This window comes from Penicillium longicatenatum (genome assembly GCF_028827895.1).
Source record: "Penicillium longicatenatum strain IBT 33135 chromosome Unknown contig_1_segment0_segment0, whole genome shotgun sequence".
Classification (NCBI taxonomy): domain Eukaryota; kingdom Fungi; phylum Ascomycota; class Eurotiomycetes; order Eurotiales; family Aspergillaceae; genus Penicillium; species Penicillium longicatenatum.
Genome location: NW_026643119.1, coordinates 699821 through 718655, shown reverse-complemented (window position 1 = coordinate 718655; position 18835 = coordinate 699821). Strand labels below are relative to the sequence as shown.

Here is an 18835-nt window from a genome sequence, read left to right as displayed (position 1 = left end):
CAAAGTGTGTACAGTCTTTATCCATATAAAATAGACCTGCAATTTATCGCTTTTCTTTGCCCTCACAACCAAAGACACATGAGTGATTCGTTCACGGTCACCGAACAGCAATACACGCCAACAACATATCTTTAAATACTTTTCTATCCCTTGTTGCTTGGTGAAAGTTGTTCTAGGCTAATAAGTCAAATATGTCCCAGCTTTCCTAAAAAGTTATGTAGTCAAGTGATCAATACAGTCTGGTCATTGAAAATATTTTCTTGGTGCATTAAATCTGGCCCTTAGAACCAGATACGTGAGCTTTCTCCCTGAATGCGCTAAAATGCCATTGATTGAAAAATGCAAAATATAACGGGATGACTTTCATCTAGGAGCCATAGAGCAATTCAACTCTCCCTCGAGATGATCTGATGTTGAGGTCCATCGTGATGATAAATGTGTAGGTCGACACCAGCTGCGTCACAGCCCCTCTGCAGTGTTTTGGCAGCTAGCAGAATGTGGCTACTAACAGCTGGCCCGGGTGTTTCCGGTGTCGAAGGGTCAATCTTTCCCGAATAAAGTGAGGCATCCAGAAAGTTCCCTTCAACTTCCACACGTTGGAGGTTGGGAAATCGAATATCACCATTCATAAACACCGCATCGAGCTGTAAGACCAACATGGAGAACTGATGCTCTTTGCAGCCTTCTATGTATAGTGATTCCAGCGACGGAGGAAGACAATCAAAGAGGGGCGTGGTCGGGGAGCTTTTATGTTGGATGTCAAGGAGATTGTGCAATGGAATACGGAGTTCCTGAAGGGCAGTAAAATCTGCTAAAGACCCGATCCATGATTCGCGGGTTTGGTTCAATCCACCCGCAGTGTAAGAGTAATGCGTTCCATGGTGATCTAACCATAATACCTCCAGGGTTTCTTTGTGCCGGCTTAAGGCATGGTAAAGCCTATCTGGTCGATACCCTATGGATTCAAGGGGCAAATCCGAGTGCTGATATTTGAAAGACTTGAGAGCTGTACACGAGGATATAAGCGTATGCATCCCATCATTTGCGCAGCTTTCGCGCAGATCAATGTCCGTGATGGTTGAGAAGCCCGTGGGCTCATTGTTCTCCGCGTCGACTAGGTAGCTTGGGTCAATGAGATTGTTGGCCGAAAATCCACGCAATGACGGCAATTGGAAGAACGGCATCAAGAGCCTATAGAAAGCAGGCCCGTATCCAAATTGAACATCACCCTCATTCATTGAAGCGCAAAATTGGAACGAAATCTTTTGGAGATGTCGGAAATGATGTTTGTCTTTGAATGGGCGTTCGCCATAGATGGCGCACTGGAGGATGTGGCTCATACAAAGTGCCTGATTGCCCCATGGGAGAGAGAGTTGCCTGAGCTGGCTCGTTAACGGCAAAATTAGCGCAACCCAGGCATCTGCCCTGCCATCAAGAAGGCCATCTATCAGAACTTGACTGTCATTTTCGCTGTTTGAGAAACCTCGTATATATTCTTTCGGTGAAGCCATCAAAGCTTCCCGTTCCTCTTTGGAGGGCTTTATTTTCGAAGTCCAATCTCCGAGGTCCAGCTCACGGACTGCCAAAGCAAGATTTTCATTGCATGCAATTGCGTGAAAAAACGAGTTTACTTCCTGCCATCTGTGCAGTTTTGGAGAGCGATAGAGAAGAGGCAGCAATACCCGATAGAAATGCCGGCAAACAAATATCAGATTCCACCGATCTTGGTGTTCGCCGAGCTGCTCACCTATCAAGACGAGCAGCTCGTTGGGAAGGATTGAACCATTCATGAGATCCGTGTTTACCGGATCCGATCACGGAAAAATAAAATCGTGGAAAAGAAGAACGCTTGAAATGTGTACCGGACGAAGAGTCATCTGCGCGTATGCAAGCAAAAGCATTCACTGATTAGAAAGTCTCTTGGTGAAAGCATGGAATGTTGAAACGTTTTCGAGAGGAGCGTTTGATGCAAATGTAAATATAAGTCGAATAACAAAAGAATGCAATTTAATAATAATGACGTGAACAGGGGATATAAAGTTCAAGGAGAAAATTATAGGAAAGAGGAATGCACTGAAATCTTCCCAGGTGAAGAATATTGAAAAATGTATCCACCTCGGAAAGTAGAGCCACCCACTGATCAATTCTTTAATGAAACGGCACGGAATTGCAAAACAGTTTCTGGAAGGCAAGCAACCCTAATCCGATCCACCGGCGGAGATCGGGATAAAGGTATTGGCCGATAAACAATGGGTCCCGAAGCAAATTTCGCCGAGCGGAAACCGGTCCACTAGGCATATGGCCTCTTGGACCCAGGAACGAATACAGTGACTTATATTTGTAACAGCTCGGTTTGAAAATCATGCCGGGATCACTCTATAAGGATCTTGTTTAATCTTTTTATACACTGGTTCTGCTTTATGAAGAGAAAGAAGTTAGTTCTGGCGGTAGACTGGCCGTTCGTTCCAAGCTTCTAGGTTTCCCGCGTCTTTTCGAAAGTGAACTATGGCTTATGTCGCGTTAGATGGAGATAGATACTTGATATTGAAATCTTCATCTATATTGCTACGCCTTCCAACACTACAGAATCATTGATTGATCTCCAAACCCCGTAAGTGTATCTGTGTGGACGCCTGTAGCACCGAAAACATTTCGCTAAGCGTGTAGTATGGTTACGTAATATTGTCACATATTTAAGTTATCTACTAACTAACTACATATAACTAACTAACAAGCTATCAGCTTTATGAGCAAGAATCTCTGCAGAAACCAGGTATTAAGAGAATTATCCACATAAGTACAGCGACTGTAAAATCAAATCGTGGATTATAGTATGTGTAATGAATGGAACCTTGGTCAACAAAAACGAAGGAGGGATTCACTAGTGGTTCGGATTGATAGCTATTCGTTCTATCGAAAGTCATAGATTTTAGGTCTGAAATGTTTCTCCATTCGATTTTTGATGCACCCAGGTGCTTTCATGGAAGCATAAGGTCAAGACCTATAGGGTCTTCGTGGTGTATTAACGCGACAAATACGACGGCCTAGACGAGTCGACGGTTGCAATGGCGCGTGTCGTAGATGGATGGCTTGCTTATCTCGATGATAGGAATGTCGACGAGGAATCACATCAGTTCATTTTTGCATGTGTGTACTTTCTGGCGTTCTTTAGTTACAGTATTGACTGCGGCGAGAAATAAGGCAGGCAAAGATGAGGTTAATCCTCAAAAGACAAGTTTCCTGTCCCTATCGCCTTTCAACAAACTATTTATCTGTGAGGTTACTTTCCCTTCTACTCCGTACTTTTATCTTTGGATTTGAAATATACTATGCACTTTCTGGGGGATTCATATTTTGACCTAAGTCTGTTGGTATTCTATTTGGTTTATCTAGGGAGCGAATAAATGCATAAAATTCAAGTGAACAAGCAAATAACTGTCCCATGATTTCATTTACACATTACAGCGAAGCAAGGACTGCATCAGCTCCAGATTTCTGCGTATAATAATCATTAGCATTCTGCAGCAGGAAACACTGAAATCCACGAAGGCGTCTTCTTACCTTAACGGCACCCCGCTCGGTCTCGATCTGGGCATAACTAATCTTGCCGTGGTCAATGACAATTGCATACCGGCCAGTGCGACCCGAAGCGGCATCAGCCCAGCCAATGCTCTTGGAGAATTTGGCATCGGGGTCAGAAAGGAAGAGCTATTCGAAAACGTAAGTGGCTGGTCAACAGAGGAGATATTTTTTGTACTCACAATGGTATCCCGCACTCCGTTCACCTTGCCCCATGCGCTCATAACAAAAGGATCATTGAAAGCGAGGACAGCAACAATATCGACACCCTTCTCCTTCAGCTTGGGGAGGTTCTGGATGTATCCGGGAACGTGGTTGGCGGAGCAAGTCGGGGTAAAGGCCCCTGGTATTGTTAGATAGGAGCTTCGACCTGATCAAGTAGTTGGACGAACCAGGGACCGAGAAAAGGACAACCTTCTTATTCGCCCACTCCTTCGAGGCATTGTAATCGATTGGGATTCCGCATGAAGAGGGCTCGCTGCTCTCCTGGGTCCATGGGATGTACCTATCGAGATACAATCAGCAATGAGCTTGTTTCGATCTCGTGTTCCAGATCTTACTTGAAGGTCACATCAGATGGGAAAGTGTCACCAGGTTGGAGAGTAGTCATGATGGGCAATGGTGTTTGGTATGAAGTTATTGGGAAATAAGATGGAGTTCGGGCAGAAGAGCTTCGGAGGGGATGCGGGGCATATGACTGTACCGCGGTCCATGAGGTGGAGACGACCTTGTGGGCCAAGCTTATTAATGGCCGGAGCCCGCCGATGCAAGTCGCAGTCTGGCGCTGTGATTAGTCTATTTCTCTGATATAGCGGTCAAGAGTCATGGTCTTCTTCATAGAAACGTTATCTTGAACCCTCAAGTAATCTAGGAATTTTGCCGTCTACAAAACGAGATGTTCATGGGACAATTCCTCTGCGGATAAGTCCGATAATGCGATTTCTTACAAGACGCATATTGCGGTAAATCTTTGACACCATTGTTATTTTCTGTCAATCATAATTTCGTTTCGTCAAAGTGATATCTACCCGACATGCATGTCACATCCCTTGCGTGCTCTTGAGAATTGACTGTGTGACTAGCAGATACACTGGCCACAAAGACTTTATCCACGGATATTGCCCTTCAATCCCGAGACTAGAACACCATGCAAAGTCGGCCCTTCAAGTCCTTCCTCTGATAATGCTGGAACATATCATTGATTTGCTCCACCCCATAAGTCTTTTCAATATGCACCCTGCATCCATTTTCTGCATGAATGTTGATCATATCCTGACACTGTTCAGGTGTACAGATCAAACGGCCCTTGATAGTCTGCTCTTTAAAGCTCAGCGCGAACGGGTCGACTTCCAGCGTCGTCTCTGATGGTAAGCCAACATCAACCAGGATGCCGCCTTTGCGTAGAAACTGCTGCGAGAATTTGATCAACTCTCGTGCTTCCGCGTTGATAACAACACGGTCCACACCTGGGTTGGTGTCATAAAAGGAAGACTGCAATTCTTCAATGACTCGTTTCTGCGCGTCATCTGAGTCGATCACGAATGTCTTATCCGGCTTGAGGTGTGACGGAACGGAGAGAGCCGTGTCGATAGCTTCTTTTCGATTGTCAATGGCGATTACATTAGCGCCTAGGGCTTTGGCATATTGCACCCCTAGATGCCCAAGGCCACCAATGCCTACAATCGCGAGCCATTGGCCTTTCTTAATGCCAGATGCCAAGAGGGCACCGTAAACCGTAGCGCCCGCGCAGAATAGCGGCGCAGCTTCCGCCCACGGAATGGACTCCGGGATCTTAGAGACGACACGGGCATCCGCTTTCATATATTCGGCGAAACCACCATTGATAGTCAAACCGAGCATGCCGACCAGCTTCTCACAGAGCTGCTGGCCCTGGTGTTTACAAGCATTGCATTCTCCGCAGAATGCGTATGTATTGATCGAGCCAACACGGTCGCCAACGTGGATATTTGATTTAGCTGCGTCAGATCCGGCCTTGACGACTGTTCCCACAGGCTCATGTGATCCTACAAGGCCAGGCTTTGCCCCCGCAGATTCGTAGACGCCTTGCTCCACTTGTAGATCGGTGTGGCAGTAGCCTGCTGCGGCAACTTTAACAAGAATGTCGTTTGGGCCAAGGTCAGCGGGGACATCTATGTCGCGCACTTCATAGCCTTTGTTGAAGTCCTTGACGACAGCCGCCCTCATGCTTTTCGGAATTTGCTCGGTCATGATTGGTTGTGGGTGAGAAATGGAGTTGAAGTTGATCACCTACCTTGGTGGAATCGAGGGTTTCATTTTATATGCGTATACAGTCCTGATAGGTATGTAGAACAGGTTAGAACTAAACGTCATTCCAAGGTAATATGACCTCGAAATAAATGTACGTTTTCATCCAGAGCCAAATATGCACCAAAAACATGCTGTGGTGCCGTAGTTGATTGCTAGGCATGACGTCACAATTCGATAAAGGACAATCATGACCCTTCTACATCACCATTCTATCTACTTGGATCACGCTGCAAGAATCCTGTTCTGTTTTCATTATGCAGAATAGGGAGCAACATTGTTGCCACAATGAATATTATTTAATGCCAGGGGACTATGGGTGCTGTGAGTCATGTGAGTCCAATGCTCGAACATGCCCGACTCCTTTGCGATGTCGAGCGAATAGTAAAGAGTGAGCTTGTTAGTACCAGAATTATCAGTAAGAAAGGATTCAAACTTTATTTTCTTCGTCCTGAATGATCCACGCCTTGATTGTTACGATGGCCTTGGGGCCAGAGAGTGAATGATACAGCACAGACCCTGTAGATGAACCGGGTGGATGGATAGACGAATTTCCAGTGGCCTCTGACCAAGTTTCATGGAGACAGCGAAAAACTGCAGTCTGTTCTCGTGCATTCGACTACGCATGCGCCACATCCTTGCTCGGAGATGTTCCCTTCTTGAGAGAGGGGGACAGGCCAGCAACCTTCGAACGAGGTCGTTGAATGACTTGAATCATTTCTTGTGGATTTCGACTGGAAAACTGTAGCAGATACGAGCAAAGCTTTTATCCGCCCTCAATTCCCCGCAAAGGCCGCCCTGTACATGGCTGTCAAAGGGGATGCCTCTGTGGTTCCAAAGGCTCCATAACCCCGGCGGAGAAGACCCGGCAGATTAAAAAATACCCCGAACTGTGGGGGTGGAGTACCCGGAGCAAGACATGACGGATATTCGATCACCCATTTTCCTTCTAATAGCGACGGTCAGACGTCCAAAATCCCTCAAACCCCAAAACAACCATCACCATGTCCTCCCTATGGCCCCCTCAGCAACGAAACGAGCTCGGTATCGCCACACTCTCCCTCGGCAACTGGCGAGAGCACACACTCACTCCACGACTCGAAGCGGCAGCAAAAGCCGGCTACCAATGGATTGATCTATTTGATGAATGCTGGGCCGCATACCTGGTGGAACATGGTCTCTCAGGCGAACAGCTTTGGGAAGCCACCCCGGAAAATCTACGCGTTGCGCGCAAGTTGGGCGATCTGGTAAAATCTCTCGGAATGCGAATCGCCTGCACACAGCCTCTTCGCATGATTGAGGGTATCAAAGACCCGGTTGAGCGTCGTGCAACTTTGGATCTCGTTGCGAAGCGGTTTCCGTTTATGCGTGCTTTTGATACCGATCTGGTGTTTATGTGTGCTAGTATACGCACGGACAATGGTGTTACTTCAGATCTTAAGGTTGTCGCTAAGGATTTGGCAGAGCTGGGTGACATCGCGGCGGCGTATGCTAAGGCGGATGGTGGGAGAATGTTGAAAATTGGGTATGAAGGGTTATCTTGGGCGACGAGGAATACTTGGTCTGCGTCGTGGGAGGCTGTGCGGTTTGCTAATCGGCCTAATGTCGGGTTGATTGTTGACGCATTCAATATTCTTGCTGTTGAGTTTGCGGATCCGTATAATCCTGCTGGTCATGGACGTATTTACCCTACTTTAGAGGAATCGCTGGAGGTGTTGACTGGGTCTCTTGCGTCTTTGGCCGCTACCGTTCCTGGAGATCGGATCTTTTTCTTCCAGTGCGGTGATGCTGAGTTGATGAATCCGTCGACATTTTTCCCTCCTGAAGATCCAAGCATTCCTGCTCTTCTACCTTGGTCGCGCAGCCATCGACTCTATCCACTTGAACAGTCGCGTGGTGGTTACATGCCCGTTGAGCTTGTGGCTGCCGCCGTGCTCGGGACAGGGTATAAAGGACCTATCTCGCTCGAGGTTTTCAATGCGTCTTTGAACAAAGCTGGGGACGACATTGCGACGACGCATGCTGTTCGCGGTATGGACAGTCTGAAGAAGTTGTACGACACAGCAACAAAGCTTGCGCCATTCTGGAAAAACCCAGCCCACGCCCAGCAAGCCATTGCTCAAGTAATTCAACGCTTAAGGACGACAAACCACCGGTTATGATTGGGATGAGAGACGTTGATAAGATATTGATTCTTCTTTCCTATGTACAATGCCTAACTATACCATAATCTTTTTCAACGTTTCATGGTTCTCAGAATACGCCCCCAAAGCCTGGTCCGAATATTTCTCGGAATAGGTCTGCGAATCCTTCCTCAGTCACATCGCCGACCAGACTAGCATTTGTAAGAAATGGATCGTAATCAGAGACGAACGGACCACTTGGATTCCCCGTTTCCCCATTCTGAGGCACTTGCTGGTTGCCGCCACAGCTTTGAGGATAAGAAAACTCAATGTTCAGCTCTTCTCTCAATGCCACAGACTTAGCCCGAAGTATTCTCATAATGTGTTGACCTAGCAAGGCCGCAATTCCAAAGCGATGAGAAGGCGTCTGTCCAGCACGTTCAAGCTGTAGAGCAACCTGACTCAGTAGGCCAAAGAGCTCCAGCTGGCTCCCAACTCGAGATCCGTAGATCGCAGGGAACAATTTCAGGGCTAGGACGGCAGCGTAAGAGATCATCGCCCAAGTTGGTGCTAGCATGCCATATAGTGGTTCCCCTATTGCTTCAAGATCATGCACTGCCATTTCGCACGCATTGATCGCAGCTTCGAAACAATCATTACGAATATCAGCCTCATTCCCATTCTGACCTTTGGAATTATTGAGTGCAATGGAGAGGGTCCAAAGTCTACCATGTAGGTAAACATATTGAAGGAAGGTATTTGAAAGTTGCTCGGTCGAGCAGGATGCACCCGTAGCCATGTCCCCTAGCCATGCACTGCACCAAGGCTGAAGGGTATTGTCAACTAGATCCCTCACCCAGTGTGCATCGGCAGGATGTGTGTCTTGTTTATCTCGGAGATCACTATTGAGTGAGGCTAGGATTCGTCGCAAGGCGATAAACGCACTTGTATGCCTATCGGTAGGATCTGCTAGTGGATGCATCCACCATCGTTCAATGCCTTTAGTCAGTGCTGTTTCAGGAAAGCTGTGAATCCGGCCATATGCAGCGCTATTGGCTCTCTCCCAAAGAAGAATTCGGAACCATGTTCTTTCCCTATTACGAATCAATCGTTGGTCATATGAAGTGTCTTTCCCTTCGCATTGAGAAGGGATCTGGTTGGTGATTGCATCTGTAATCAGAGGGAATACCGATGCGCCCCGTTCCTGGTGAAATGAAGATAACCCCAAGCCTGTTTGAGACTCCTCCGTATCTGAATGTTGGTCCAATCCAAGCTCTGCAGCTACGCCGAAGGCGTGCATTGTATACAGCCATGAACGTTCCTTCGCTAATGTCTCGGCAGGAGTGGCGGAAAGCAGGGAAATATAATAACCTTGCACAATTTCCACGGATTTGAAACCTCGCGTATGGACGTGCTTTGATAATTTTTCCCCGTGTAAACGTAATCTCTTGGCGATGGAAGCAGATGCATGGTCAAATTGTGCTGTCAGGGCAAGGACCCATGTGAATAGCAATGCAGAGCGAGAGCGCACAAACTCTGGCGTATGAAGCACAGGATCGAGTATTCCATTTATCGGATGCAGTCGGGTAAAATAACTGAATCTGTAAGTTGATGATCTGATATCAGGTGAGCTAGGTTAGGGGCTCACATTGGGAATAGGTAATATGCCTCCTCCATAGTAATCAATCCCAAATCAATAGGGTCGACATCAGGCCCAACGTCTCGAAGTGAATCCTGCAGAGGTCTTTTAAAGTAATTTGAATATCTGTCCACGTTCGGTGAGGGTGTAAGCAAAGCATCTAATGCATGCTCCATGCTTTCTCTACTCAATTGCAGCCCGAGCGAAACATAGCCTGGTCGGCGAAGTAAACGACCAAGACCTCCACTGGGAGCATTATCCCCTTGAACTGATGATTCCCCCATGGATTGGGGTGTATTGTCAGCCGATATCGAGTGCGGTTCGAGTGCACGAGCAGCATCCGAAGCGTCTGCCAGCAGCGCAAGGGGATTACTGATTGGTTCTTGAGTGTGTTGGGGCAACGAATAGTCTATAGGAACTTCACCACCTTGGCGCAACACATTTCTTTGACTCTGGTGGAAGTCTCGTCCCGGTACATTATTCACAGTTGGAGAGGAAGGGTGATATATTTGTTGGGGAATGAACGGATGTGGTGTTGCTCGCTTGCTGGACGGGAGGTGCACGATATCTTGTAGTCGTTCTGCTTCAGGTTCCATTTTTTCCTTCCTCATCTCCGATCGCAGCTTGCGAACTGCTTTCTCAAAGCCTTGATATCGACCACGTGCTCCCCGTTTCCGTCCCAGTGGGCGCGGCTCTGGGATCCTGCAGGTGCGATTTGTTCGCATACATCGTTCGCAGGGACTTAATATTCGACCTTTCGGGTCATTTGTCTCTGGTCGAATACATCTCATCTGTTGAAGGTTGTCAATATCATTGCCGGCAAATTCCGATGTCTCGGCATACCTTCATCCTCCTGCAGGCTTCGCAGGCAGCCGCGGCAGCCGAGCGAACTGGAGCCTGGCCAATCTCAGAGCCAACTTCTGTGCTATCCATCATACGATAGTTGCAGGTGGAACTTTGAGTGGATTCCAGGGCCCATTCCCGGGTTGAGGCTGAAGAGGGGGTACCTGCAGAAATCCGTGGCGGAGAGAATTCCGGCTTTATGGAACTTTGAATGGATCGTCCGAGCTACTTGGCGATTAACCGAACAAAGTATGAACCACTCGATGAAAGCGAGCTATCATTCACTCATAGCGTCGCTTTTTCTTAATCTTCTGTCGGGAGAGTCTTCGCATCGATCGCTGAGCATTGGATCGACGAAGTGGTGTCCCCACCCGGTGAATTAATTAATTCGCCGGCTCCGAGGTACAGACACAAAATAAGATGTGTGGATTTCTTATAAAGTCCTAACAGACTAATGCATAATCTATTATCTAGAATTGTAACTGACACATTTCTAATCTTTCATATCAAAAGCCCTCTACAAAATGGAGATACTCGAAGTGGATACCTTGGTCTGTGGAGGCGGGATGTCTGGAATGGCATGCGCTGCATTTGCAGCTGACGCAGGAGCCAAGACTCTGGTAGTTGAGAAGCAAGCCGAAGTCGGCGGATCTTCAGCCCTTTCTGCAGGCATGTTGTAAGTTTCTACTATTCTACTTAATGACCACTCATTGATTTGTGTTTTTTTTTTTTTTTTTTTCACACAGCTGGGCTCCTCATACTTACGACAAGTTGCGAGCCTGGGTACCAGAGGGCGACCCAGTTCTTCAACAAGCATGGATGGACGAGTATCTGTCGGCAGTGCAATGGATGCGAAATAATGGAATCCCGACTGCGCAGCGATTTGATGGTATCATGACTATCGGTATGAATTTTTATGCCCCCAGCCCGGTCTAAAATATCGACTAACAGCACTATTGTGAAAAGGAATTGGATTCCCAATCAAGATTCCTCAGCTCCACGAGCTGCATCGTAAGCGCATCGAAGGGAGCAGAACTGGTTCCCGGATCATGACCAACACATCTGTGGTAAAGCTCATACAAGAGAAGCCGGGAATACCTGGATCGCGGGTCACGGGTGCTGTGATTCGTCAACATACCCCAGGATTGGCGGAGGAATACTACGAAGTCAAGGCAAAGGTGGTGGTTTTGGCCACTGGAGGATTCCAAGGATCTCCACAGATGACAGCTACGTACTTAGGACAGGGCGGGGACAACATCTTCGTGCGGTCCAATCCAGGATCTGTGGGTGATGGCCTCAGCCTTGCCTCTCGGTCAGGTGCTGGAACTACCAGGGGTATGAACACTTACTACGGCCATCTATTAGCGGCGCCTGTACGCGCACAGGAAGTCAAACCGAAGGATTACCTCCCTCTGGCACAATATCGTAAGCAAAAAGCCTGTTCCTTCTGTTGATCAGAATACTAACATTCTCAACAGAGAGCAAGTACTGTTTGTTAATCAACGAAGCTGGCAAGCGATTTGCTGACGAAACCACTGGCGATGAGATTGTGAACCAATATCTGGCAAAGCAAGAAAAGCGCCGAGGATTTTTACTTTTCAAGTAAGTCGGGTCTAGACTATGGATAACGCGAGACTAATCCCATGCGATTTTCTCATTATAGTGAGAAGACTCGTCTTCAACACACCGTCGGAGCACCGTTCCCCAATGCAGGCTCCATCGACCGTCTGCAGAAAGCCCGTGATTATGGATGCAATGTCGCGAGTGCACCGACGCTAGGTGGTTTGATGGAAGTCCTCCGTCAGTGGGGAGTAGATCCTACTCAGTCTGCTCGAACAATCGAACAATACGATGAGGTTGTGCGCCTCGGAAAGACTAATGTGGGACTCGATGCCCCTGTCGGTCGTGGCGGCTCACCACCTGTGCCCCTAGTTGAAGGCGAAGGGCCATTCTACGCTATGGAAGTTCAGCCATCGTAAGTGTGTTGGGATATCATCGTTTCTGCATTCATGTTGACATTCGCTTTTAGAATTACTTTCACATATGGTGGAATCTTGATCGACAAGCATGGGCACGCCTTGACCGCTGACAAAACTGAAATCCCTGGTCTGTTGGTTGCTGGAGTCGATGCTGGAGGGTTCAGTAACCTTGGTTATGCTGGTGGTCTTGCTCTTGCATTCGTGACTGGCTTATGGGCAGCTAGAGGGGTGGCACGCGAACTTGGATTGGCAGAGCCTCGCCTTCCGGCTGCCAATGCGAAGGATGCGGCGCCTATGAAGGGTCGTCTATAAGTCAAAGCAAGTAGGTGGCTAAGGGACCTTGTGGAATCTTGGGTTGGAGCTTGGAGATCTGAGGCTACGAAGGTCCTCATCTTGACATCATTGACAAATGTTCTTTTAAATTACACGCAATTCCCCGGGTAGGAATAAATCGAACTTCCTAAACTTGAAAAACCGTCGAGACTGCTAGGTGAGGCCACACGCAGCATGGTTTACTTGCCAGCGATAAGAACACCTCGGTACCGCATCTTGCCATCCTCCAATGTCTTAAGACTCTCCTTCACTCCTTCCAATGTCAAAGGGAAAGTCATCTTGACGGGCTTGATCTGATGGAGAGCAGCGAAGTTCAGCATTTCACGATGCACCTGTCTGGAAGAGACAATTCCACCCTGCACTCGAAGACCCGTCGCCAACAAAGGCATGTATGGAACCTTAAGGTCGCCCGAGTCCACTGACAAAGGAGAAATCACACCACCCGGTGCCATCACGTTGAAATACATATGCCAATCCGGCTGACTGCTGGTAGTGACAAGCAGGTTATCGACAGGCTTTTCCAATTTCAACTCCTTCACCCCCTTGGTGGCATGGAATTCCGTGGCGCCCAGCCTGAACGCCTCTTCCTTCTTGCTGTCTGTACCAGAGAATACAATAACCTCACAGCCCATCTTGGCAGCGAATTGGATGGCCAAGTGTCCCAGTCCTCCAATACCAACGATACCGACGCGAGAAGTCGGGCGCACTTCGGCGACGTTCAGAGCATTCCAGACGGTCGATCCACCGCACATCAGTGGAGCAGCATCTTCATTGAGGAGATTATCGGGGATTTTAAAAAGGAAGGCCTCCCGCCACACAGCATGCGTCGCGAATGATCCTTGGTCGAGGTTGGCCATACCATACATCTTTCGCTCAGAGCATAGCGTCTCCCAGCCCGTCAGGCATTGGCGACAGTGGCCACAGCAATCATGTTCGTATCCCCAACCCACTCGGTCGCCTTTTTTCAGTATGTGGGCATCGGGCCCGGTCGCTTCTACCACACCGGTTCCCTCATGGCCAAGGGCCATGTCGGCGGTCTGATAATGGAGATCGGTGCCGCAGACGCCTGAATGGGTGACGCGGATGAGCACATCGTCGCGCTTGAGATCATTTTTGTGCGTCACGTCTTGTTTGATTCCATCCTTGGCACCCTTGAATACGGTAAATTCGATCGACATTATGGTGAGTATGGTTGCAAATGTATTTGAAATGCAATTGTTCTTTTGCGAAATTTCACTTTTTATAATACTGACAGAATTCTAAACTCCTACGTCACTTCGGAACCACATGGAGACCAGAGCATGACTTGCAAATTTTCATCGTAAGACAATAGTCGGTGATGTAACCTGCTTAGCTATCTAGGCGGGTCGGGCTGGATCGCTGATATCATCACATTTGGTTTCCTGTTCCGCTTTGATAAGGGAACTCTGTTCACAACAAAGATCCAGACCAAGATCTTCCGACCCTGGATCAAGTTCTTACCATGAAATAATTGGCAATTCTTGGTTTGATATTTTGGCTGTGGATACCCTCATGCATAGTAATATTTGTGGAGACTTACACCAAGGCGGTCGATCATGCAGGTGCGGCGGTATGCCTCACCTTGTCGGTTGGCGCGATGATCACCCAAGAATTAAGCTCATTCCTTTCGCAGGCGGTAAGACAAATTTTAGGCACTTCGCCTTCCCATTTACATTATCTCACAACTGAAATTAGATGATATCATCTTTATACCATAGAATTTCTACGAGTATTGTGATATAATTAGGTACCCTTTATTGAGTAGCATGTTTACATATATTATCATGCATACAGTATCCACCATTGTACACTCGATACTTACCAGACTATCGAACCGATATATCAGACTTCCGTATTAGCTATATACCTACTCGATATCCACCATCAATTCTATACATTCCACCACGGACGCTCCTTGCACTCCTTCACGCTTTAAGACATCCTAACCTAATATCCCTCAGCATGGTTTCCATCCGGCCATCCGAGAGCCTAGAGTCTAGACACTACTGAAAGCAACTTGCATGCGGCCAAGATTTCCAGATCATTGCGCTACACGAGGGTGGCCGCTCCGTAAACCTTATCCAAACAGCTCGATTACTCAAGATGCAAGTCCGCACTGCTATAAGAAATGGAGCTCCGCGACAGAAAGGCCGAGGCTGGGGTCCTAAGTGACCTGACAGAGAGCTCGATTCCGCGATTGAGTGGATAATGTCGATCTTTGAGAACCGACTCAAAACGTCCGAAGAAATCTCAGAGAAGCGACACTTAGAAGTGTGCAGCGAAAAGCTCCGAAGACCTCTTGAAACTCGCGGAATTATCAATGAGGCATCCCATCCCAATATGGATGACCTCTGTATATAGAGAACCTGCATTAGCGAATCAACAACTCGCCGGACGACACCCCTCCGATGCTGGCCGGTTCTGCCCGTCTCCGGGCGGTGAGGCGTGAATTTACCCGCGATATCGGGTGTCCCAATTGGGAAGTGTCGAAAAGTCAATTTCGTTGGGATTGTGGTAGCAAAGTTTTTTTGTTTACAATTTAGCAGTTGTTCGAATACACTGACCTTGCTGTCATCACGGGGAACAAGATGATTCAGGTTAATGGTGTTGGTAGCGGGAATGACCCCACGCATGATGCCGAGAAAGATGCGGCCTTAGCGGTGGTTGGTGATGTAGCGCAGGATATCGACCCAATTGTTGCAAAGAGAGTGTTACGCAAAATTGATCTCTACTTTATGCCGGCAATGTTAATAGGTATGCACCTTTGTTCTGGGGCCTGAATAATCAAGACTGACCAAAGTGCTATATCGATTTAGGCTATGGTATTGTCTATTGGGATAAGGTATGGAAGAATCCTATTGCCATGTGAGATAGCGATAACCAACCTGTTCCTTAGGCTATTCTGGGTAGTGCTTCTCTCTTTGGAATGACTACCGATTTGGCATTATCCGTGACGGACTATTCAACCTCCCCGCCAACAACCAGTACTTCGCGTCTCAGCTGGGCAACGTCGATTTTCTATTTTGGAATGTTAGCAGGATTGTATCCTATGACCCTTGTCTTGCAGAAGTTTAATCTGCGCTATGTCTTTGGTCCTGTTGTTCTGCTGTGGGCTGTTACCTGTGCAGCAACTGCTGGTGTGACATCCTGGCAGGGACTGTTCGTCCAGCGGTTCTTCCTTGGTATGAGCCTCTCCTCACCAGCATCTATCCGTGGAATGAGTAGATTCTAATATTTTATAGGAGTCATTGAAAGTGTCATTCCCACTGGATTCATGACTATTGTCAGTGGCTATTACACACAGGAAGAGCAAACCATGCGACAAGCTTGGTGGTTCTCCGGCGTGGGTTGGTTCACAATAATCGGTGGCGCACTCAACTACGGCTTTGGTCAAATCACCGCGGGAGCTCTGAGAAGCTGGCAATATATTTACATTTTTGCCGGGGTACTCACCTTCTTGTTCGGCCTTTGGTGCTGTGTTATGCCTAACTCCCCAGTCACTGCCTGGTTCCTGACCCCCGAAGAGCGACTAGTTGCCGTGGAACGCCTTCGTAGGGGGCAAACAGGTGTACGTTGCCAACAGATCAAGTTCAGCCAGGTGAAGGAATCGATCACAGACCCAAAGATCTATTTGGTTGCTCTTATGATGGCAGCAGCGTGAGTCACCTTGTGCTAATTTTTACATTCCACCCGCTAATCTAATCAGATACACAATCAATGGAGCAATTTCTGGATTCGGACCCTTGATCGTCTCGACCTTTGGTTATGATACCCTAGACTCGATTCTCTTCCAGTTTCCCGTGGGCGGAATCTGTATTATCTTCGTCCCTCTTTGCGGATACATCCCGACTATCATCCCGAACACACGCATTCCAATGCTCATTGCATGCTGCCTCCCTGTCATTGCCGGCTGTATCATGATCTGGAAGTCTCAATGGGGATACCACCCAGCTACCCCAGTCGTCGGTTATGCCCTCACTGGCTTCTTCGGCCCAGTTGTCAGCTTGATCATCACAATTGGCGCTAGCAATGTCGCTGGAGCTACAAAGAAAACCATCATGGCCGCTACCACCTTTGTGGCCTACACAGTTGGAAATATCATCGGGCCTCAGCTCGTCAAAAGCAACACCAAAGCCCAGCATTACCCGGAGCTGTGGGAAGGAATGATCATTTGGTCAGTCTATTATTTTCCTCTCTTTTAGCATCCAAGTTGTTTATCTTACTAACGCTCTTCTAGCTACTGCATCACCATCGCCGCGGCTGTAGCGCTGTACTTCGTGCTTTGGCGTGAAAACAAAGCGCGTGAGAACTTGGAGCTTGATGAGTTGCTTCGGGATAAGATCGCTTTCGACGATCTAACAGACAAGGAGAACCCATTCTTTAGATATGTTCTGTGAAAGTGACACCAAAGTCCCATACCGAGACAGCATTGTAATTAATGGTCTACCAATTATATAGAGACCAATTGGCCTCTAGCTAATAAAAAGAAGAAGATGTTAGTGCCTTCATCAATAAATGATAATTCATTCGGCAATTAGCCCGGCAACTTTAGTGTAATCACATTCAGTCTAGCAACACGGAATCTTAAGATTCCGCACCTATTTACCCCGCAAAACCCGGGCCTTTATAGAAGCCGAATCACCCCAGAAAAGACCGACAAACAGAAATTCAGTACGGAGGAATCAAAAGCCTTTAAGATGGTCCCTGTTTTTGAAGACGCCGTAACTCCACGCGATCTCCATTTTGAGGTGACATGGGAAGATGGAGACCCCGAAAACCCGCGGAATTGGTCAGTTTGGTATAGAAGCTTCATTGTGGCGGCGATGTCTTTTTCGACAACAATAGTGTACGTTTGACATGAGCTGGAACCATCTGCCCAGGTGGCTTGAAGGACTGTTATTCACACTTCGCAGGGTTATCTATACAACAATGTACACCTCCGGCATCACAGGAATTCAACAGACATTCGACATCTCATCCGACATTATTGTTCTTTTAGGTTTGACGACCAATCTATTCGGCCTAGCCATCGGGTCTGTGATACTTTCGTCGTTGTCGGAGATATATGGTCGCCGACTCGTTTACCTTATCTCTGTAACATTATTCGCCCTTATGACACTACCTGTGGCTTTGGCGAAAGATATCGAAGCCGTTCTGATCAGCAGGTTCTTCGGTGGCTTCTTTGGTGGTGCTTGGATTGCAAGTGCCCCTGGTAGTGTGACTGATGTCACTGATGATAAGTATCGTGCTTTGGCTCTGAGTTGCTGGAGTCTTGGAACGATGAATGGGCCAGTTCTTGGTATCACTCCGCTTGGTCGCCAATATGTTGCCATAATCTGACATATCTGTTTCAAGGTCCTATCATCGGTGGCTTTATCTACCAATATCTGGGCTGGCGCTGGATAAACTGGCTCGTTTTAATCTGCTCCGGGGTATCCTTTGTTTTCATGTTCTTAGTCAAAGAGACATACGCCCCAGCCCTCCTCCGACAGAGAACAAGACGAATCCAGAAGGAAACAGGGGATGAGCGATGGTGGTGTCGGTATGATCATGAGGAAACGGGATTTCAAATCGTGAAAACAAACATGATTCGACCTTTACGGATGGCTGTCCTCGAGCCAATCTGGTGAGCCAGTGTTGGCCCAAACTCCTTCAAGAAGAAGCTAATTGCCTTCAGTGTTTTCTGGAATCTCTACGTGGGAGTGGTCTACGCTGTACTTTTTCTATGCTTCGTGGCATACCCGATCGTCTTCGAAGAGCTTCGGAGCTGGTCACCAGGGTTAGCCGGGCTAAGTTTTTGTGGAATTGGAACAGGCACGGCGATCGCGGTAAGTCTGGAACCATTGATTAGACGGATCATTGCCATGCATCCGAAAAGTCCCATTACTGGGCGACCAGCTCCGGAAGCTGCAGTCTTTGCCGTGTGCGTGGGTAGTGTTTTGATCCCCATCGGCGAGTTCTGGTTCGCATGGACTGCCCGACCACCCGTTCACTGGATTTGTCCAATTCTCGCAGGTCTCCCTTTTGGACTG

General features: G+C 47.8%; 9 protein-coding genes across 9 annotated transcripts; 4 read left to right on the top strand and 5 right to left on the bottom strand.

The window, feature by feature from the left end:
- Positions 1 to 386: 386 nt before the first annotated feature.
- On the bottom strand, positions 387 to 1238 carry N7484_001047 (uncharacterized protein; the record flags this gene model as incomplete). The annotated part of the gene is made up of 1 exon (XM_057111467.1): positions 387 to 1238. One exon carries the CDS (start codon positions 1236 to 1238, stop codon positions 387 to 389), a length of 852 nt encoding a protein of 283 aa, XP_056976204.1.
- A 2221-nt stretch (positions 1239 to 3459) lies between these two features.
- Positions 3460 to 4189, bottom strand: N7484_001046 (peroxiredoxin family protein; the record flags this gene model as incomplete). Its single annotated transcript, XM_057111466.1, has 5 exons — positions 3460 to 3495; positions 3562 to 3708; positions 3762 to 3922; positions 3972 to 4084; positions 4140 to 4189. 5 exons carry the CDS (start codon positions 4187 to 4189, stop codon positions 3460 to 3462), a joined length of 507 nt encoding a protein of 168 aa, XP_056976203.1.
- Positions 4190 to 4716: 527 nt separating this feature from the next.
- On the bottom strand, positions 4717 to 5808 carry N7484_001045 (zinc-dependent alcohol dehydrogenase; the record flags this gene model as incomplete). The annotated part of the gene is made up of 1 exon (XM_057111465.1): positions 4717 to 5808. One exon carries the CDS (start codon positions 5806 to 5808, stop codon positions 4717 to 4719), a length of 1092 nt encoding a protein of 363 aa, XP_056976202.1.
- Positions 5809 to 6869: 1061 nt separating this feature from the next.
- Positions 6870 to 8027, top strand: N7484_001044 (sugar phosphate isomerase/epimerase family protein; the record flags this gene model as incomplete). The annotated part of the gene is made up of 1 exon (XM_057111464.1): positions 6870 to 8027. One exon carries the CDS (start codon positions 6870 to 6872, stop codon positions 8025 to 8027), a length of 1158 nt encoding a protein of 385 aa, XP_056976201.1.
- A 91-nt stretch (positions 8028 to 8118) lies between these two features.
- N7484_001043 (fungal specific transcription factor domain-containing protein) lies at positions 8119 to 10560 on the bottom strand (the record flags this gene model as incomplete). The annotated part of the gene is made up of 3 exons (XM_057111463.1): positions 8119 to 9583; positions 9637 to 10418; positions 10471 to 10560. The coding sequence occupies 3 exons, from the start codon at positions 10558 to 10560 to the stop codon at positions 8119 to 8121; spliced, it is 2337 nt and encodes a 778-aa protein (XP_056976200.1).
- Positions 10561 to 10994: 434 nt separating this feature from the next.
- N7484_001042 (uncharacterized protein) lies at positions 10995 to 12761 on the top strand (the record flags this gene model as incomplete). Its single annotated transcript, XM_057111462.1, has 6 exons — positions 10995 to 11146; positions 11217 to 11374; positions 11437 to 11895; positions 11949 to 12072; positions 12134 to 12445; positions 12500 to 12761. 6 exons carry the CDS (start codon positions 10995 to 10997, stop codon positions 12759 to 12761), a joined length of 1467 nt encoding a protein of 488 aa, XP_056976199.1.
- A 200-nt stretch (positions 12762 to 12961) lies between these two features.
- On the bottom strand, positions 12962 to 13960 carry N7484_001041 (NAD(P)-dependent alcohol dehydrogenase; the record flags this gene model as incomplete). The annotated part of the gene is made up of 1 exon (XM_057111461.1): positions 12962 to 13960. The coding sequence occupies one exon, from the start codon at positions 13958 to 13960 to the stop codon at positions 12962 to 12964; it is 999 nt and encodes a 332-aa protein (XP_056976198.1).
- A 1431-nt stretch (positions 13961 to 15391) lies between these two features.
- On the top strand, positions 15392 to 17200 carry N7484_001040 (putative MFS transporter; the record flags this gene model as incomplete). Its single annotated transcript, XM_057111460.1, has 6 exons — positions 15392 to 15557; positions 15620 to 15645; positions 15700 to 15985; positions 16046 to 16460; positions 16510 to 16977; positions 17041 to 17200. 6 exons carry the CDS (start codon positions 15392 to 15394, stop codon positions 17198 to 17200), a joined length of 1521 nt encoding a protein of 506 aa, XP_056976197.1.
- Positions 17201 to 17732: 532 nt separating this feature from the next.
- N7484_001039 (uncharacterized protein) lies at positions 17733 to 18143 on the top strand (the record flags this gene model as incomplete). The annotated part of the gene is made up of 1 exon (XM_057111459.1): positions 17733 to 18143. The coding sequence occupies one exon, from the start codon at positions 17733 to 17735 to the stop codon at positions 18141 to 18143; it is 411 nt and encodes a 136-aa protein (XP_056976196.1).
- Positions 18144 to 18835: the final 692 nt, after the last annotated feature.